General features: G+C 32.5%; 1 protein-coding gene and 1 long non-coding RNA gene across 4 annotated transcripts; one reads left to right on the top strand and one right to left on the bottom strand.

The window, feature by feature from the left end:
- Nucleotides 1-4,547: 4,547 nt before the first annotated feature.
- Nucleotides 4,548-10,169, bottom strand: LOC140978817 (DNA replication complex GINS protein PSF3-like). Of its 3 annotated transcripts, none has more exons than XM_073444046.1 (7): nucleotides 10,035-10,169; nucleotides 9,531-9,636; nucleotides 9,377-9,448; nucleotides 9,197-9,297; nucleotides 8,696-8,794; nucleotides 4,937-5,076; nucleotides 4,548-4,809 (listed from the first exon to the last, which is right to left on the bottom strand). In XM_073444046.1, the coding sequence occupies exons 2-7, from the start codon at nucleotides 9,573-9,575 to the stop codon at nucleotides 4,703-4,705; spliced, it is 564 nt and encodes a 187-aa protein (XP_073300147.1). In that variant the 5' UTR covers nucleotides 9,576-9,636; nucleotides 10,035-10,169; the 3' UTR covers nucleotides 4,548-4,702. The 3 variants fall into 3 exon arrangements, with proteins under 3 accessions (XP_073300147.1, XP_073300149.1, XP_073300148.1); XM_073444048.1 differs by having other exon boundaries at nucleotides 9,531-9,577; nucleotides 10,036-10,132; XM_073444047.1 differs by having other exon boundaries at nucleotides 10,023-10,131.
- Nucleotides 5,879-8,166, top strand: LOC140978819 (uncharacterized). Its single transcript, XR_012175632.1, has 2 exons — nucleotides 5,879-6,100; nucleotides 6,523-8,166. It is a non-coding gene; the product is annotated as an uncharacterized lncRNA (long non-coding RNA).
- Nucleotides 10,170-15,064: the final 4,895 nt, after the last annotated feature.

The raw sequence follows: 15,064 nt of genomic DNA, 5'->3' as shown, positions 1-15,064 counted from the left end.
AAAGTGTTATTATTCGGTCTATGTTATACCGGAACTATTACTCTACGTGTTCTTAGATTAAAATTTGATGTTGAAACCAATTTTTGTTGGAAATTAATGATATTATGGAACGATTGATGGAAGGAAAGATGCCATGATAATTGATATTGGTTTGTTCATCCCATCGATTTTCTTGAGACATATCACTTCCAACTTTTGGGATTCAATACTATATATAGAAATTAAAAAGCATGTGTAGAGATATACATTAAATCCATCGAAATTATATAAACTAAAAAAAAGTCTTTTTCTTAAATCGAGTCTCTTTGTGTGTTATTGGATAAAATGACAAAAATCCCCCACTATTAATATTAACAGTAAAACTTTATTCCATATTTAACTGCTGCATGTGTTTCCATGTGAAAATTAATTATCTAAAATTTTGCATTATAAAAATTCTTTTTGTTGGTATATTTATTGCTAATATAATAAGAAATTAACAGCATCTCGTATATAAATGACAAATTTTCTCACGGATTTGAGGACCCACAGAGAAAACCCAAAATGGAGACGAGGATCTTCGATTTTTTCATGTTCGGTATTTTTTTTAAATCCCTGAAATAGTACGAGACGGGTATAGAGATATCATCCTCATCTCCGAACTCAACCCGAAAATAATATTAATAATAAAAATAATAATATTTTTATTATTATTAATATTATACTAATAATAATAGATAATGATATGTTTTGGTTCGAGGAATCCACATACATGTCCCGGTCTTGCCTCATTAATATTTTTTAAACGGGAATGGGGATTTGATCACCATGGTTTCGGATTGGGGCGATTATGAAAGCAGAGGTGAAATTCGGAGACGAGGATGACAAACCAGCCCTCGCCACGCTATGTCACATTGCCATCTCTAATCTCGTATATGAATATGGATTCCCATCAAGCCAAAAATGTCAAGTTAGTTAGAAATTTTGGGGAAACTTGCTTAACTAGAAGGCTTTTTTTATATATAATTGACAGCAAGAATAGTTCGATGATATCCTACTCACAAGATAATTCAACTATTTAAATTCGATATCATGTGGAGTTTGAATGTTAAAATATATGAATATCTCACATATAAAAGATTTTGAAACAATATATCAATCTTTAAAATATTATTCGAATTTTCCGTACATATGTTACTAAGTTCTCTATGAATACTCTCTGTATTAAAAACATAACAACTTTTCTATAAATCCAAATATATATATATATATATATATATATATATAGGATTTATGTCTAATTTAAGTACAATTGTACAACTCCTCAAGTACGAAGAAGGGATCCACGAGTACAGACAGCTGCTCTAACAATTGTTTAGATTTTAAAAATTAAATGTTTTCCAACAAAAATATAATTAATAAAGGTAGGAAAAAGTTAAAACATAACAATAAAAAAAATATTTAAAAAATTGTAACTTTCAACCATTAAAGTAATTGGGCCCGAAAATATTAATCAAATTATTAAGTCCATGTGCAAAGTAATATAAAATTAAAGCGATGACCCATTTATTCATCATACATATTCCGCATGGCATAAGACAATTTATTCAGAACTCAACAATATCATATTTATTAGACATCATGACATTGGCCCTTTTGCCATTTTTATTAAATCCTTCTGAATATACTCAACGTTATTCTTTTAGCCAAAAAGGATACCTATACTCGAAACCGACACAAGTGGATAGATAAAGAATATTTAAGAGCGCGATACAACTCTCTCTAAGAAACTCGGCCAAATAGCCCAAATCCCCGAGTCCATTTATCAATTTTTGTACCAAGAAACAATAAATGGAGAATATGTTACTTGCTGTAAATTAAATGGTACACATCATATTTTCTTGACAAACAAATATGTTTGTGTATTAGGAATAATAGCCGAAATAATCATATAAGTTTGTCTATTTTGTGTTTTAGTCATTTAAGTATTCAAATTTAAGTTCTAGTCACGTAAGTTAAGTTGTGGTTTGGTTTTTGTCTTTTTTTTTAAGGAGTGTTGACTTGACGTTTATCACATCAGCATTTTTTTCGAGTCACGTCAACAATCTGACTAAAAAGACCAAAAACCAATATATGTTGTAGCTTACATTATCAAAACTCAAATTTTAACATTTACACGACGGAAACAAAAAAAAAAATAGGCATAACATATATTTTATTACTAATTATTGTCGAATAATGTAAAGTTTTGGTAAAATCAAGTGATTATATATGAAACTCACATGGATTGATGTATTTATTAAAGGAAGGAAACTTTTGATAATAATCCCATTATGGAAAAACGACGAGATTTTCAACGTCCCATTTGGTTTCTCGAGATTTGGCCAATTTTAATAATTAATAGTATTTTGATGACGTCACGAATCCAAGATCCAAGACCAACTTGTCTTATATGTAAAATATATTTAGAGGCATGTTAATTTATGGTTGGATGTGATATATATATTTGTGATGTGTTGTATATTCACCGTACATATTTACGTGAGTATCGGTGAAATATCGTTCACTTATTATATGTGATGAAATATAGAAAAATTATGTATTCAATATACACGATTATATGTACGGTGAATATATATATTTGTGATGTGTTGTATATTCACCGTACATATTTACGTGAGTATCGGTGAAATATCGTTCACTTATTATATGTGATGAAACATAGAAAAATTATGTATTCACTTATTATATGTGTCATTTCATCAGTGTTTACATAAATATACACGATGAAAATGAGGTAACAAAACAAATATTATATATATATATATATATATATCATTTTGAATAAAAAGGGCCTTTCAATTGTAAATGTGCGGCACAAACTTTTTGAATATTGCAAGTTGTGACTTCGACATTAAATATGGCCAACACGACGCCAACAATAAATAATGTGGAGACAAATTTGTGTCATTTTGTTGGATTACGTCAACCGATTCGATCTTTTTTTATTATCAAGAATTAACAAATTATAGCCAAAGTGCGAACGAGGAAATTCAACGCTTGCAAAATTGATTTTTTTTCCACCCGAAACATAACATGTTGTCATTGTAGTAGTATAATCAAGTATTTATCATTTAACCAAAAATTATATTTATACTGATGTTGTAACTCGAATTTTTTAAATCATGTGAACATTATATTTCAAGGAAAAATTGGTTAAATAACTTCGGTCAACTCTTACGCTTGAAGAGATCATTTTTTTTAAAAAGAATTGATCGAAATTAAAAAAAAACCTCATATTCCAATCATTGTCCCAACACTCGCCAATAAGCCCCTCTCTCTCAACTGAAAAGATTAGTTTTAATTAATTTTTGTCAAAGAATTTATGCAATAAATGCATGATTCCCGTAGCCAGATCAATGGCGCATTCCGAGGACAGTTTACTGCATTATTAATATATGAATGAACGGTGATCCATGAAATTTGATCGGCCGACAAGTGACAAGATGATAAATGTTAATTTTTTATTAAAAAAAAGATCTTAATATTTATAAAAATATGATTCGCCCATCATTCCCAAGGTCCATCGATTTAAATAATGAGTTGCGGGAAATAACCAAATTTAAAAAAATCAAATGAATCTAAAGTTGGTTTGATGAGATGGGATTTCAGCAAATTGATTAGTCCATTTTTATTTTTATTTTATTTTTTGAGTAAGGATCAGTCAATTCACATATTAATAATTAATGAAATGAATCGTGGGCAATACGCAATTGGTATGGCAATCGATTTGAAAATGCTAAGTATGGATCTTATCGAACATTTATTATGATCTCTCGACAACTGATTGAATTATCCCAAATCATCTCTGTCTACGCATAAGATATTAACTTATGGGTTCTGAAAAATACTGGAAATGACTAATGTTGTATTTGGATTTAGAGTAGGTCTATTATGAGACGGTTTCACGAATCTTTATCTATGAGACGGGTCAACCCTACCGATATTCACAATAAAAAGTAATACTCTTAGCATAGAAAGTAATACTTTTTCATGGATGACCCAAATAAGATATCTGTCTCACAAAATATGACCCGTGAGACCGTCTCACACAAGTTTTTGCCTTAGATTTATGGATATGAAACTAGCAATTTCAAAACTATGATGCCAAATTCACTCGATTGTTTAGTTAAATGCACTTGAATCCTAGACAATAGATTTTAAATCTCAACCGGTTATTTTTGGAGTCATAATGATGGATTTAAAATACATCTAAAAGATAAATTTATTTCAAATCATTCATCCAAATACAAATCATCCGATTGAAACACAACTTTAGATATTTGGCATCCTCCTGGGAAAATAATTTTTAATTGACAGTAATTTGGTATTGAATGGCAGATGGAGCAATCAGGAAGAGAGTTAATTTATTCAATATCTATTAAAATTCAAATGATTTACTTTATTCATTTAATTAAGAATTCAGCCAAAATTATTTTTTTTTAAAAAAAAACGTAAAATTAACTCTGATAACTGGCATTATACAGTTCCACGCAAAGAAATATTGCGATCCAATTACTCATGATAACTTGTGCACAACATTAACTGATGTTAACAAATCGTTGTATCCCACTTCGATATCACAACCAATTTTTAGTTTACACAAATTCGAATTAGAATTCTGAATTCTCTAAATGTATAATGGTTTGTTTAGGAGGACTTATCAGGTTGGTTTCCTCTTCTTGCCAAGAACTGGAGCGACCTCAAATCTTGGCCCGCCCATCCGCCACTTCTTAAATGCAGCTATTGAAGATTGACCAGCCTCATACACTTGAGAATGAGCAAACATGCAAACGTGTAAAGATAAAATCCTTTTATTTAAAATAGAACAAGAAAATAAGTCTTCACCGCACTTAAAATACGCTCATATGAATCGACAAAGATTTGATGAACTCACATTTGGCTTCTTCGTTAGTTAGAAGTGTCATGTATTTGGGAGCTACTGCCAATGTTAAAGTATGTGCCTTGATCAAGACTTCCTTGTATCTTGTTCGAAATGCAACAAGAAGAAATGGCCCAATGGTTTTGTCACCAACACTGGTCATCATTAAACGTCAAGCTTAGATAAACTTTTAGCCTCTAAAGTTTTGCAATTCATAAGTATGAACAGTTATAAGAATTTTCTTTCCTCACATAACTCTCTATTCTATTACCCACTATCAAAATTTCTGGCTGCCATAAGCACAAGACAAAGAAATCCTTATCTGTAAATCAGTACTTTAATAGGGGAAAAAAACAAACAAACAAAACAAAACAACCTAAAGGCTTAGCAACCAAACTTCAATTTGGAGGGACTCTAGTTACAATATTCTGTAATAAAAATAAAAGCCACTAACCGTACTCTTGAGATTACCAGAAAATGCGATTTTCACTTGAAAAACTGACTAGAAGCATAAAATTGATCATCAGGGAAGCAGTATAATAAAATCAAAAAGCATTACTGATCCATGGCACAGTCAAGCTAAGATTCGTTAGATTTAGCATCAACATTTTTTGGTGGGCAGGACAAATATCAGGATAAAATGAGGCTCAACCCGTATTTTTCTTTCTTAACATTACCTTAGGTTAATTTAATTCGATGAAAGGGAAGAAAATTGCCCGATCCACTTCTGGGAGAAAGACATAGCTAGCATGGGATCTTAGAGGCTAGTTCAGCTTCGATAAAACCAGTAGTTTACAAGCTTATAAGAAAGGACCATCCGCGAAAGAAGTTCTTTAAGGCAGAGAAGTTTCCATATTTATAACTTTTCTTGTCGGACAGGCGCAAAACCTTACCAGCCCTTGACATATGAACAACAAAACCAGTCCTTAACGGGATGGTACTTACTTTCATACAGGTGTTAAAAAATAAGAAAGTATCTTGCCTTAAAGAGCATTAAAAATACACTAATAAAGGCAATCTGGACAAAAACTTCTCAAAATACAGCATAATCAGCGCAATCCCGACAAAGGCGAAGCCAAAAAGGATCAATGAAGGAGGATTTCATAAGGGATCCAGGCATCAACCCAAGTTTATGATCTAAGAAAGAATAGGAGGAGGAAGCAGCATACCAACTCAAAGGTAAAATTAGGGAAACACCAGTTACTTTGGTTAGTTTTTTTTTTCATATGGTGCTTCTTTTCCCTCAGAACACATTTTTGGAATGTCTCTTTTTAGTGTGGGTGTTTAACTCAGTTATTTTGGTTTCATGACTAAGCTGCAGAATTTTATGCAAAATTTTGTTGATTGATGAGTTTGACAAAAAAGTTTGGTTCTCAATTCGGCCACTGAACAAACCAATTGCAAAATGCTAGGTGAAATTGTTGGGGTGATTATATGTCTTCTTTGATGTTTTGTGCATTTGCAGGATCCAAAATCTCATGAAAGAAATTTTTGTAAGGGATAGTTGCCTATATAATAATTTTTGGGCATAAAGCCATAAACAAATCTGGAAATAAAATTTCAGGAACATAGGTTTAACTGGCCTGTTTGTTTTACAACAGAAGACAAAAGCCCATTCATTATTACAGAAAGGACAAGGGGAAAAAAAGGTTTAAAAGGATATTTTTTGGCATGAGAAGGAAGAAATTAAGTGGCACAATTGTCGTGAAATTCATTTCCAAGATGCAAGACAAGACGTACACACCTAGTAAGGGTACATTACACCATGAACTGACGAGAGTGTAGAATAGAGGTGCAGATCATCCTAGTAGACTGCACCTACTTGAGTTTGACTCAAAAGAAAACCCACTACTCAAGCTCAACTCAAAAGAGAATCCACTACTCGAGCTCGATCAAGTAGAGATGTTTCCTGAATTGTGATCAGCACAATTAATTTATTTGTGACTCTAGCTCGAGCCGGATAACATTGGTTTTCTCAAGCACCGATCAAGCTTGAACCGAGTTTCTGCTAGAGCTCAAGTTCAACCTGACTGCATGATAAGTGTAATGTTACACTTGGATTTTCGATGTTTTTAACTTAGATTTACGCTAGTTTTAGAGCAGAATTATGTGTTTGGTATTTGTTGTTGTGTCGTGCAAGAATTTAGATAACATGCATTTTTATTGTACAAAAAAAGGTGGAAGCGAACAAAGATGGAAGGAAGAGCGTGAGAAAACGAAAAAAATCAAAGTTTAGGCGCGCTAAAGGATTTTATTCAAAAGCTAAGCGCCTCAGCACCCGTGTGTCAAAAATTCAGGCGCCTCAGCGCTTGATGACGTGAGTAACAAGGAAACTTTGGACTCTAGGGTTTAAAATGAGAACCCTATCAGATTTTAGGCATTTGGGAACGCATTCTAAAGAGAGAACAAAAGACAAACCCGAGAGAAAACATTGAGAGCGAGGAGATCTTGGAACGAAGACGGAGAGTGCGACATCTACGGACAGAGAAGCATTTTCTACTTTCGTTCTTATTCTTCATTTCTCCTAGATTTTTAGTTTTGATGTTTATATTGAAAAACATGATTTGTTTTGTTTTCAAATTCGTCACGAACTAAACTTAACTTCTAGGGAAACAACGTAGTCTGGTTTGAATCTACGTATCGACTATTTTGATTTATATATTTGAAATCTTCTTCAATTATATGTGTTATCCTAGTTTTAACGCCCTCAATTTATCGGTCATAGTTTGATTGATATAATAATCGTGAATCGTGATCTATTACTCCAGATAGAGGATCTAAATATGATCTTAGGAAAACACGTCGTGGGTATTTATATAGTTCGGAAGACATATAACCTCATCGAAGGCAATTAAAGAACAATTGTATGCATCTATCATTGATGTTAGAATTTTTTGTTAGGAATATCGAAATCAATATTAAATGGTAAATTATATTTGTTGCTTGAAAAAAGAAATAGAGACAATTAAGTGTCTGTGACTAATAAACGAGATGAATTTAAGAATATAGATTTCAATAGAAAACTAACATAGTGGATAGCCAAGTAAAATTGAACATCTAAATTCATTCTCTCCTGGAACTCTCGACGTTAACCATTGCACAAATTTAGTTTGATTTTTAATTAATTGATCCAAACCCATCTTTGAATTTCTAGATAAAGTTAAGGCTATTCTAATTACAGTACTTGATATGTTTCTCGTGGGAATGATACTTTACTGATCATATATTAAAACTTAACATCGTGCTCTTGCGAGCGAAAATCACGCAACACTGCATAATTGTATGCTCGTGAAAAAATCCTTTACTATAAAATACATAAAATTAGTTGTAAAAAATTGAATCAGGGGTAAAATAGTGGTTTACATGATATTAAAAATATAAAAAACTAAAAATTAATTAGCTTCAGTAATTAAGCATGAGGAAACTACAGCTTGAGCTCAGTAAAATTCGAGCCCGAGCCGACTTGTTAATACTGCGAAAAACAGGATGGTGCATAGCAAACAAGGCTTGTTAATTACTTTTGTTCGACAGAGTTAAAAAAAAACTGCTTCCACATACTCAATGTACTCTTGAAAGCTCGTTTGGGATGCTATCTTTAAAAAGTTAACTTGAGATAAAAATAATAAGAACAAGAATTCGGTATAATTAGTTTCCCAAGGGCGTGTCTAATTCTTGTAACTTTAAGAATCCCAGTAGGTCAAAGAATTTGTTGAAAAAGAAATATTGAAACCCGAATGATATTAAAAATATGCAAAGGGAGTAGAAGGAACTTACAGCGGTGCAATCTTGCAACCTAGTGAATAAAAATAAGGACACCGACTTCTGAGATCCACATGAGCAGCATCCGCCCCTATTTCTTCCCTTGTTTTGGATCTGAACGGACAAAAAAAAAACAAGAACAACAAATCAACAAACACAAAATACCAAAAACAATAAATAACATAAACAAGCTAAAACCATATTGACAATGGAACTTTAATACATAGTAAAATATTTATAATGGGCCGATTTAAAATCGTCATAACTATCAAATGAATGGAGGAGAAAGCACGGTAATTAAACTCTATCGTGCTTTCATAAATTTTAAAAAACTTTCATGTCTTGTGCTATATAGTACCTGGAAAAAATTGATTTAGTTAGAATTTCTATATTGCTCACAATCTCATTAAGATGGAACCAAACAAGCAACACATTTATATAAAAACAAGAATCCAGTTTAGTTTATCAAGAATATAGATATGGTATAAAGCACAAACTTGATAAAAACGATATTACTCTTTGTTAAAAGATGAAGGAACCCTGATGGATATAAGATCTCTCAAGTACAGTTCGCTGACAAGCCAAAAAGGCAGTTCTACTCGGGAAGCAGCTTCAACCTGACATCGAGGAAATACCGAACTTAAAAAATTAGATGAAGTGCCGGTATTGTTATCACCACATTCAAGAAAGATATACCTTATTAGTGCAGTCACTCGAATCAAAAAGCCCAACTCCATTTGCAGCATGTTGAAATACAGATGGAACAAGCTAAAATGAGAGACGAACAGAACAAAAGCATTAAGTCATAACCAAAACTTTTCAGGTTTAAAAAGATTCGGTCTATGTTTACCTCTTCTTCAGCCAATATATCATCAACATCATAATAACTTGCCATTCAGAGAAAAAGCATCCGCCCTCAGTAACTAAAAAGATCCACCCTCACCAGTCACTTTGATCTACAGACAGCCAAAAAAACTTGTGAAGCCGGTGTGAACGTGGCAAAAAACATTCCTTCAATGCATCGATGTGCAGTAGTATATATAACGCATAATGTATGTTTTAAAAGAATGCACATTTAGACAGCACAAAGATCTGTTCTAAAAAGCACGAAAAAGATGGGTTAAAATAAACAACAATCCAAACAATTAGGAATTAAAATTCAACAACAAAATCACAAAATTCAATTGATTTCTGAAAACAAGAACAGAAGCATAATAAAATGACTGGTTATAGCTCGGAAAAAAGGGGGGACGAAACAAATCTCATGCCTAATGTGACTTTATCTTTTGCATAGATCGTACTCTCTCTTGAAAATTTCTTCAGTAAAATTAAATTTACATACATCAAAATATACCTGCAATGCTTCGTAGAAGCAGGAGGAGAGAAACAGAACGTCGTCCGCTGTGGCGGTGGCGGATGGTGTTGTGGCGGTTGTGCGTAGTTAGGAACTTCGGTAGTGTCAGAAATTGTCGATGAGCGAAAGTGTGTTGCTTGAAGTTTAAAAGGAAATCGAGCGTCCTTCANATACTATGTAAGGTGTTGAGAGATTATATCGAAAATATGGATAGTGTGTGAATGAATTCAAAAGCACGTTTGAAACGCTTTCTTTTAAGAAATGTTTTCTCTCTCACTTTAGTCACAGGGATGTGAAAAATTTCTCTCAAGATACAATGAAATAATTCTGTATTTCTAGATAACTAAATCAAATCAGAATCTCAATTAATTTCTTGAACTAATGATGCCATATATATAAAAATGAAACATTTATTCAGAACGGACGTGACTCTTCATGAAACAGTGCACTTTTTCATGAAAACAAATCATGAAACAATGTGTTATTTTCAAAGAGTTGCCTTACTCCTTGCGAAAGGTTGTGTGGATTCTGAATAGCCCCACGACCTGACCGGGCAGGTCGATTCCCGCGACCTGACCGAACAGATTGATCCCCGTAATTTTCGCAGTCGTAACATTGTTCGTTGTCAACAAAATAAATTATGAAAAAATGTTCTAACAACAATGACAATGGAATACCTCCATAAAACCCGCTCTGTTTAAAACGAGTCCAAGCCCGATCAAACGGGTCCTGGGGCAGGTCTNATACATAATATTTATATTATTATATATTATATTTAATTTATCTATATCATTGTTATTATTGTTGTATTTATATATATAGATAAATATCATACTATATTATATTATTATATATAATAATGACGGTAACAAGTTGGATCCGTCGGGTTTAATACGGGTTCGATACAGGATAGGTCCAAAAAATAGGTTGGAAGAATGGGTCTAGACTTTTTTTGGCGAGATTTGTTTTGGGTTGGGTCAAACTCGTCTCGTTATCATCTCTAATATTAATATCTCAATTCTCTAATTCAAGACCTAATTGTTACAAACTGGATCGACAAAATATATATTTCATTTTTTTGGCTTTCAAAATTGAATTTTAAACGGATAACATAGAATGCAAAGTACTCGTGCATTTCACAAATTAAAATTCAGAGTATTACTACGTTGTACTTATACCACAATCTTAACTCGTTAGTGTATATATTGTTGGATTTATATTTTTAATCAATCTTATTATATAATTAGTTAATTACAGTTGAAATTTGATGGAACTAATTGATACTTTTAAAATTTATAAATATAATATTTAATCCTCACTCTAACTGATCATCCATGAACGTGCAAAATTAAAATATTTTAGAATTTGAACAAATAAAATAAGTTATACACATGTATATATGTTTTGATTTAGTATAACAGTTTTCATATACTGTCCACCAATTATGCTCATATTTGTGACCGTCGTTGAGGTGGCAACACTTACTGAGTAGATGTGATGAAACATATTAAAATTGTAATCTACCAGGTAACTGTAATCTCAGCGATGTACACAAAAAATGATCAAGGTTGATGGACATCATATCAAAACTGTTATTAACGTTATAAGAAAAGTACCTATCAATATAAATTTTACATCATATTCAAATCCCATGCATTAAAAAAATGGGATGTTATTCATGAATATTCACATGGAACTAAGTAGGCTGCCTTCTCTCCATTTTCCATTGATAGGAGATGCGTGCATGAACCTGACCATTTCTTAAGATAAGGTAAGATTAGAGCGAGTGGTCCTCTATTCCGGTTCGCGTTGTCGAGAATGAAATGAAATCATTCGTTTTAGCTATATATTTTTGGTATAATAATTTATATTATATGATATTCAAAAATTTATTGATTAATATGAATAATTTGATATAACAGTCCATTTATTGTCCAAGTATCACGCTTTCTGAAATACACCCTTTGGAGAAAAAAAGAAGCATTTTTCAAAATAATTTATATCTAAACGTATATTGTGTTTCATCATTAGCCACTCCATTTATTTACGATAGACGAAGCAACAAATAAAAAAACAAAAAAGAAAATTCAAACCGTCACATTAATTGGGCCTACTGGGGCCCATTAATTAATTAGTATTGCAACATGGGCCCGGCTCATATTGGGATTCATATACTGAATGTGGCCCATATATCAATATCTTCCACGTTCTGCCTTTTCCTCTCTTAATTAATCAGCCACCCTAGATGGGTGTCGGTCGGTTCGGTTCGGTTTTTCTCTATAACGGTTTGGTTTTTCGATTTTCGGTTTTAAATATATCTGATCCAAAACCAAATCATTTTATTACGGTTCGGTCCGATTTTTTGTGATACGGTTCGGTTTATATGGTCGGTTATATGCGGTTTTATAATATTTTGTTTAAAAATAAAATTATACATCACTTGATGCTTGATGGATGCAATACATATAAAAGAAACAATGATAATACATGAGTAAAACATATATGATTACAATACACTTATAACTTGACAATCTAAGCTTCAATAACAATTTCAAATAGTAGCTCTTCAATAAATGATACACAATCATTAAATTCCAATTCTCAGACTCCAAAATGTACATAGATTTTGCATCTCAAATCCTAATACATTTAACAATATGAGCTTAATAACAATTTGAACTTCCAATTGTCAAACTCCAAAATCCTGTTTTGCAAAACTAAAAACAAAAATGACATTAAATTCATCACAATAGTGATTATGAATCACAATCATGAAACATAACTTAAATATATGTAAACTTACTGAAACTAACAAAGATCTTTCTCAATCATATCAAAAAAAATCTCATTTTTGTGAAAAACAATAAAATCATTAAAACTAGTTAGGATAACTCGTAATCTTGTAACAATAAGTGAAAATGCATAAACTCAACTAGTTAATGTATAATATTTCATTGAAATGTTTATATATCGGTTACGCAAGAATCTCATCCAATGCAAGAATCTCATCCAATATTGATCAAGTCTAAAAAAATGAGAAAATTATTATCAAACATTAAATTACAAAATAATTGTAATATAAAACATTAAAAAAACAAATTTCTTACCAGAGAAGATTAGTCAGTAGTCAATATTGGACTTGTCGCATGACTAAGGTCCATTTATTAGCCTATTATACAAAAAGCCCTATAGCTAAATATAATATGGTCAGTTCGATTTTTTGGGGATCAAAACCGTAAACCGAACCGAAAAATCGAATTTGTTTAATTTTGAAACCATAACCGGCCAAAAAACCGATAAAACCGAACCATTTAAATCGAATTTTTCGGTCCGGTCAGTTATTTCGGTTTTAACCAAACTATGCCCACCCCTACAGCCTCCTACTAAATAATCTCCGCTACTAAAATAATATAGATTTTATTAATTTTATTTTAAAAAAAACATTAACCAGTCCATTATTTATTAAAGCAAATGTCCGATCGAATAAAAAAAATCTTCTATTCAACCAAAAATGAGGTGTTTCTTGTTGAATTAAATAATTAAATATAAATATAATATACCTATTTACAAGGAATTTTACGATATAATTATGAAACCAACCTATTTAAATAATAGAGATGCGAACCTAGATTATATCTGAGATTATATCAAGCAGATGTCAAGGAGTTGGAACCTCATATTTGATAGCACTATCAAAGAATTTGGTTTTGCTAAGAATCTTGATGAACAATGTGTGTAAAAGAAAATTAGTGGGAGTGCAGTGAAATTTCTAGTACTTTATGTTGATGACATCCTACTCATTGAAAATGATGTAGGATTACTGCAATCAATTAAATTATGGTTAGCAAGTAAATTCTCCATGAAAGACATGAGTGAAGCATCATATGTATGATTCGAATACAAATCTATAGAGATAGATCAAAGAGGATGCTGAGGTTCACCCAAGCCACTTATATCGATATCATTTTAAAGTGATTCTCTATTGAAGAGTCCGAGAGAGGATACTTACCAATTTGTCATGATGTTACTCTATCTAAATCAATGTGCCCCAAGACTGATGAAGAGATAGAGATGATGACATGTATTCCATATGCGTCAGCCATTGGTAGTATCATGTATGATATGATATCGACACGTCCTGATGTTTGCTTACGCTCTGAGTGTTATAAGCAGATATCAGGCGAATTCTGATCCAATACATTGGAAGGCCGTGAAAGATATTCTTAATTACTTGAGAAGGACTCAGAACTTGTTCATGGTCTATGGGGGTGGAGAATTGAAATTGAAAGTCTATACTGACTATAGCTTCCACTGTGACGGATGATTCGAAATCTACCTCTGGTTTTGTATTCATGCTAAATGGTGCGGCTGTCTCTTGGAAAAGTTCCAAACAAGAGACCGTTGCGGATTCCACTATACATATCAAAACGGGCTGGCGGAGTGGGCCAACCCGCCACCCGCCATTTTGGCGGGCCTCTAAATGACCAACACAGCCGATCCGACGGGCATGACCCAATTTGACAAACCTAATTTTCACCACTGAAGTTGAATACATTGTTACATCTGCTACAGCCAAAGATGCCGTTTGGACGAGGAATTTTGTCCAAGAGTTGGGTGTTATTCCTAATGGAGTTGATCCAGTCCCGGTGTACTGCAACAACACTGGTGCCGTTGCGCAAGCAAATGAATCAAGGTCTCATCAGCGATCCAAACATGTACCGAAGAAGTTCCACATCATACGGGAGATTGTGGGAAGAGGAGACATATCAGTCGAAAGAGTCCCCTCTGCAGATAATATTGCTGATCCACATACAAAGCCCTCGCCAGGACCATTGTTTGAGAAGCATCGCGAAGCAACGTGATTAAAGTTTATGGGTAGTTGGCTCTAGGGCAAGTGAGAGATTGTTAGAGTAGATGTCATGTAAGTCAAATGTTGGCTAAGTAATTTATTGACTCAATTGTAATAAACAATCTTTATTTTAATATAATTCATTATTTCATGGTTTGTTATTTCTTTATCTGTATACCCA

This window comes from Primulina huaijiensis, chromosome 6, assembly GCF_012295235.1.
Source record: "Primulina huaijiensis isolate GDHJ02 chromosome 6, ASM1229523v2, whole genome shotgun sequence".
Classification (NCBI taxonomy): Eukaryota; Viridiplantae; Streptophyta; class Magnoliopsida; order Lamiales; family Gesneriaceae; genus Primulina; species Primulina huaijiensis.
The sequence above is the reverse complement of the archived record's forward strand: the minus strand, read 5'-3'. Positions and strand labels throughout refer to the sequence as shown.

Coding starts and splice junctions, on each gene's coding strand:
- LOC140978817 (XM_073444046.1), bottom strand. CDS start 9,575: ATGGCAAGTTATTATGATGTTGATGATATATTGGCTGAAGAAGAG. Junction 9,298..9,376: donor CGAGTGACTGCACTAATAAG/GTATATCTTTCT, acceptor CCTCGATGTCAG/GTTGAAGCTGCTTCCCGAGT. Junction 4,810..4,936: donor AACTAACGAAGAAGCCAAAT/GTGAGTTCATCA, acceptor CTCATTCTCAAG/TGTATGAGGCTGGTCAATCT.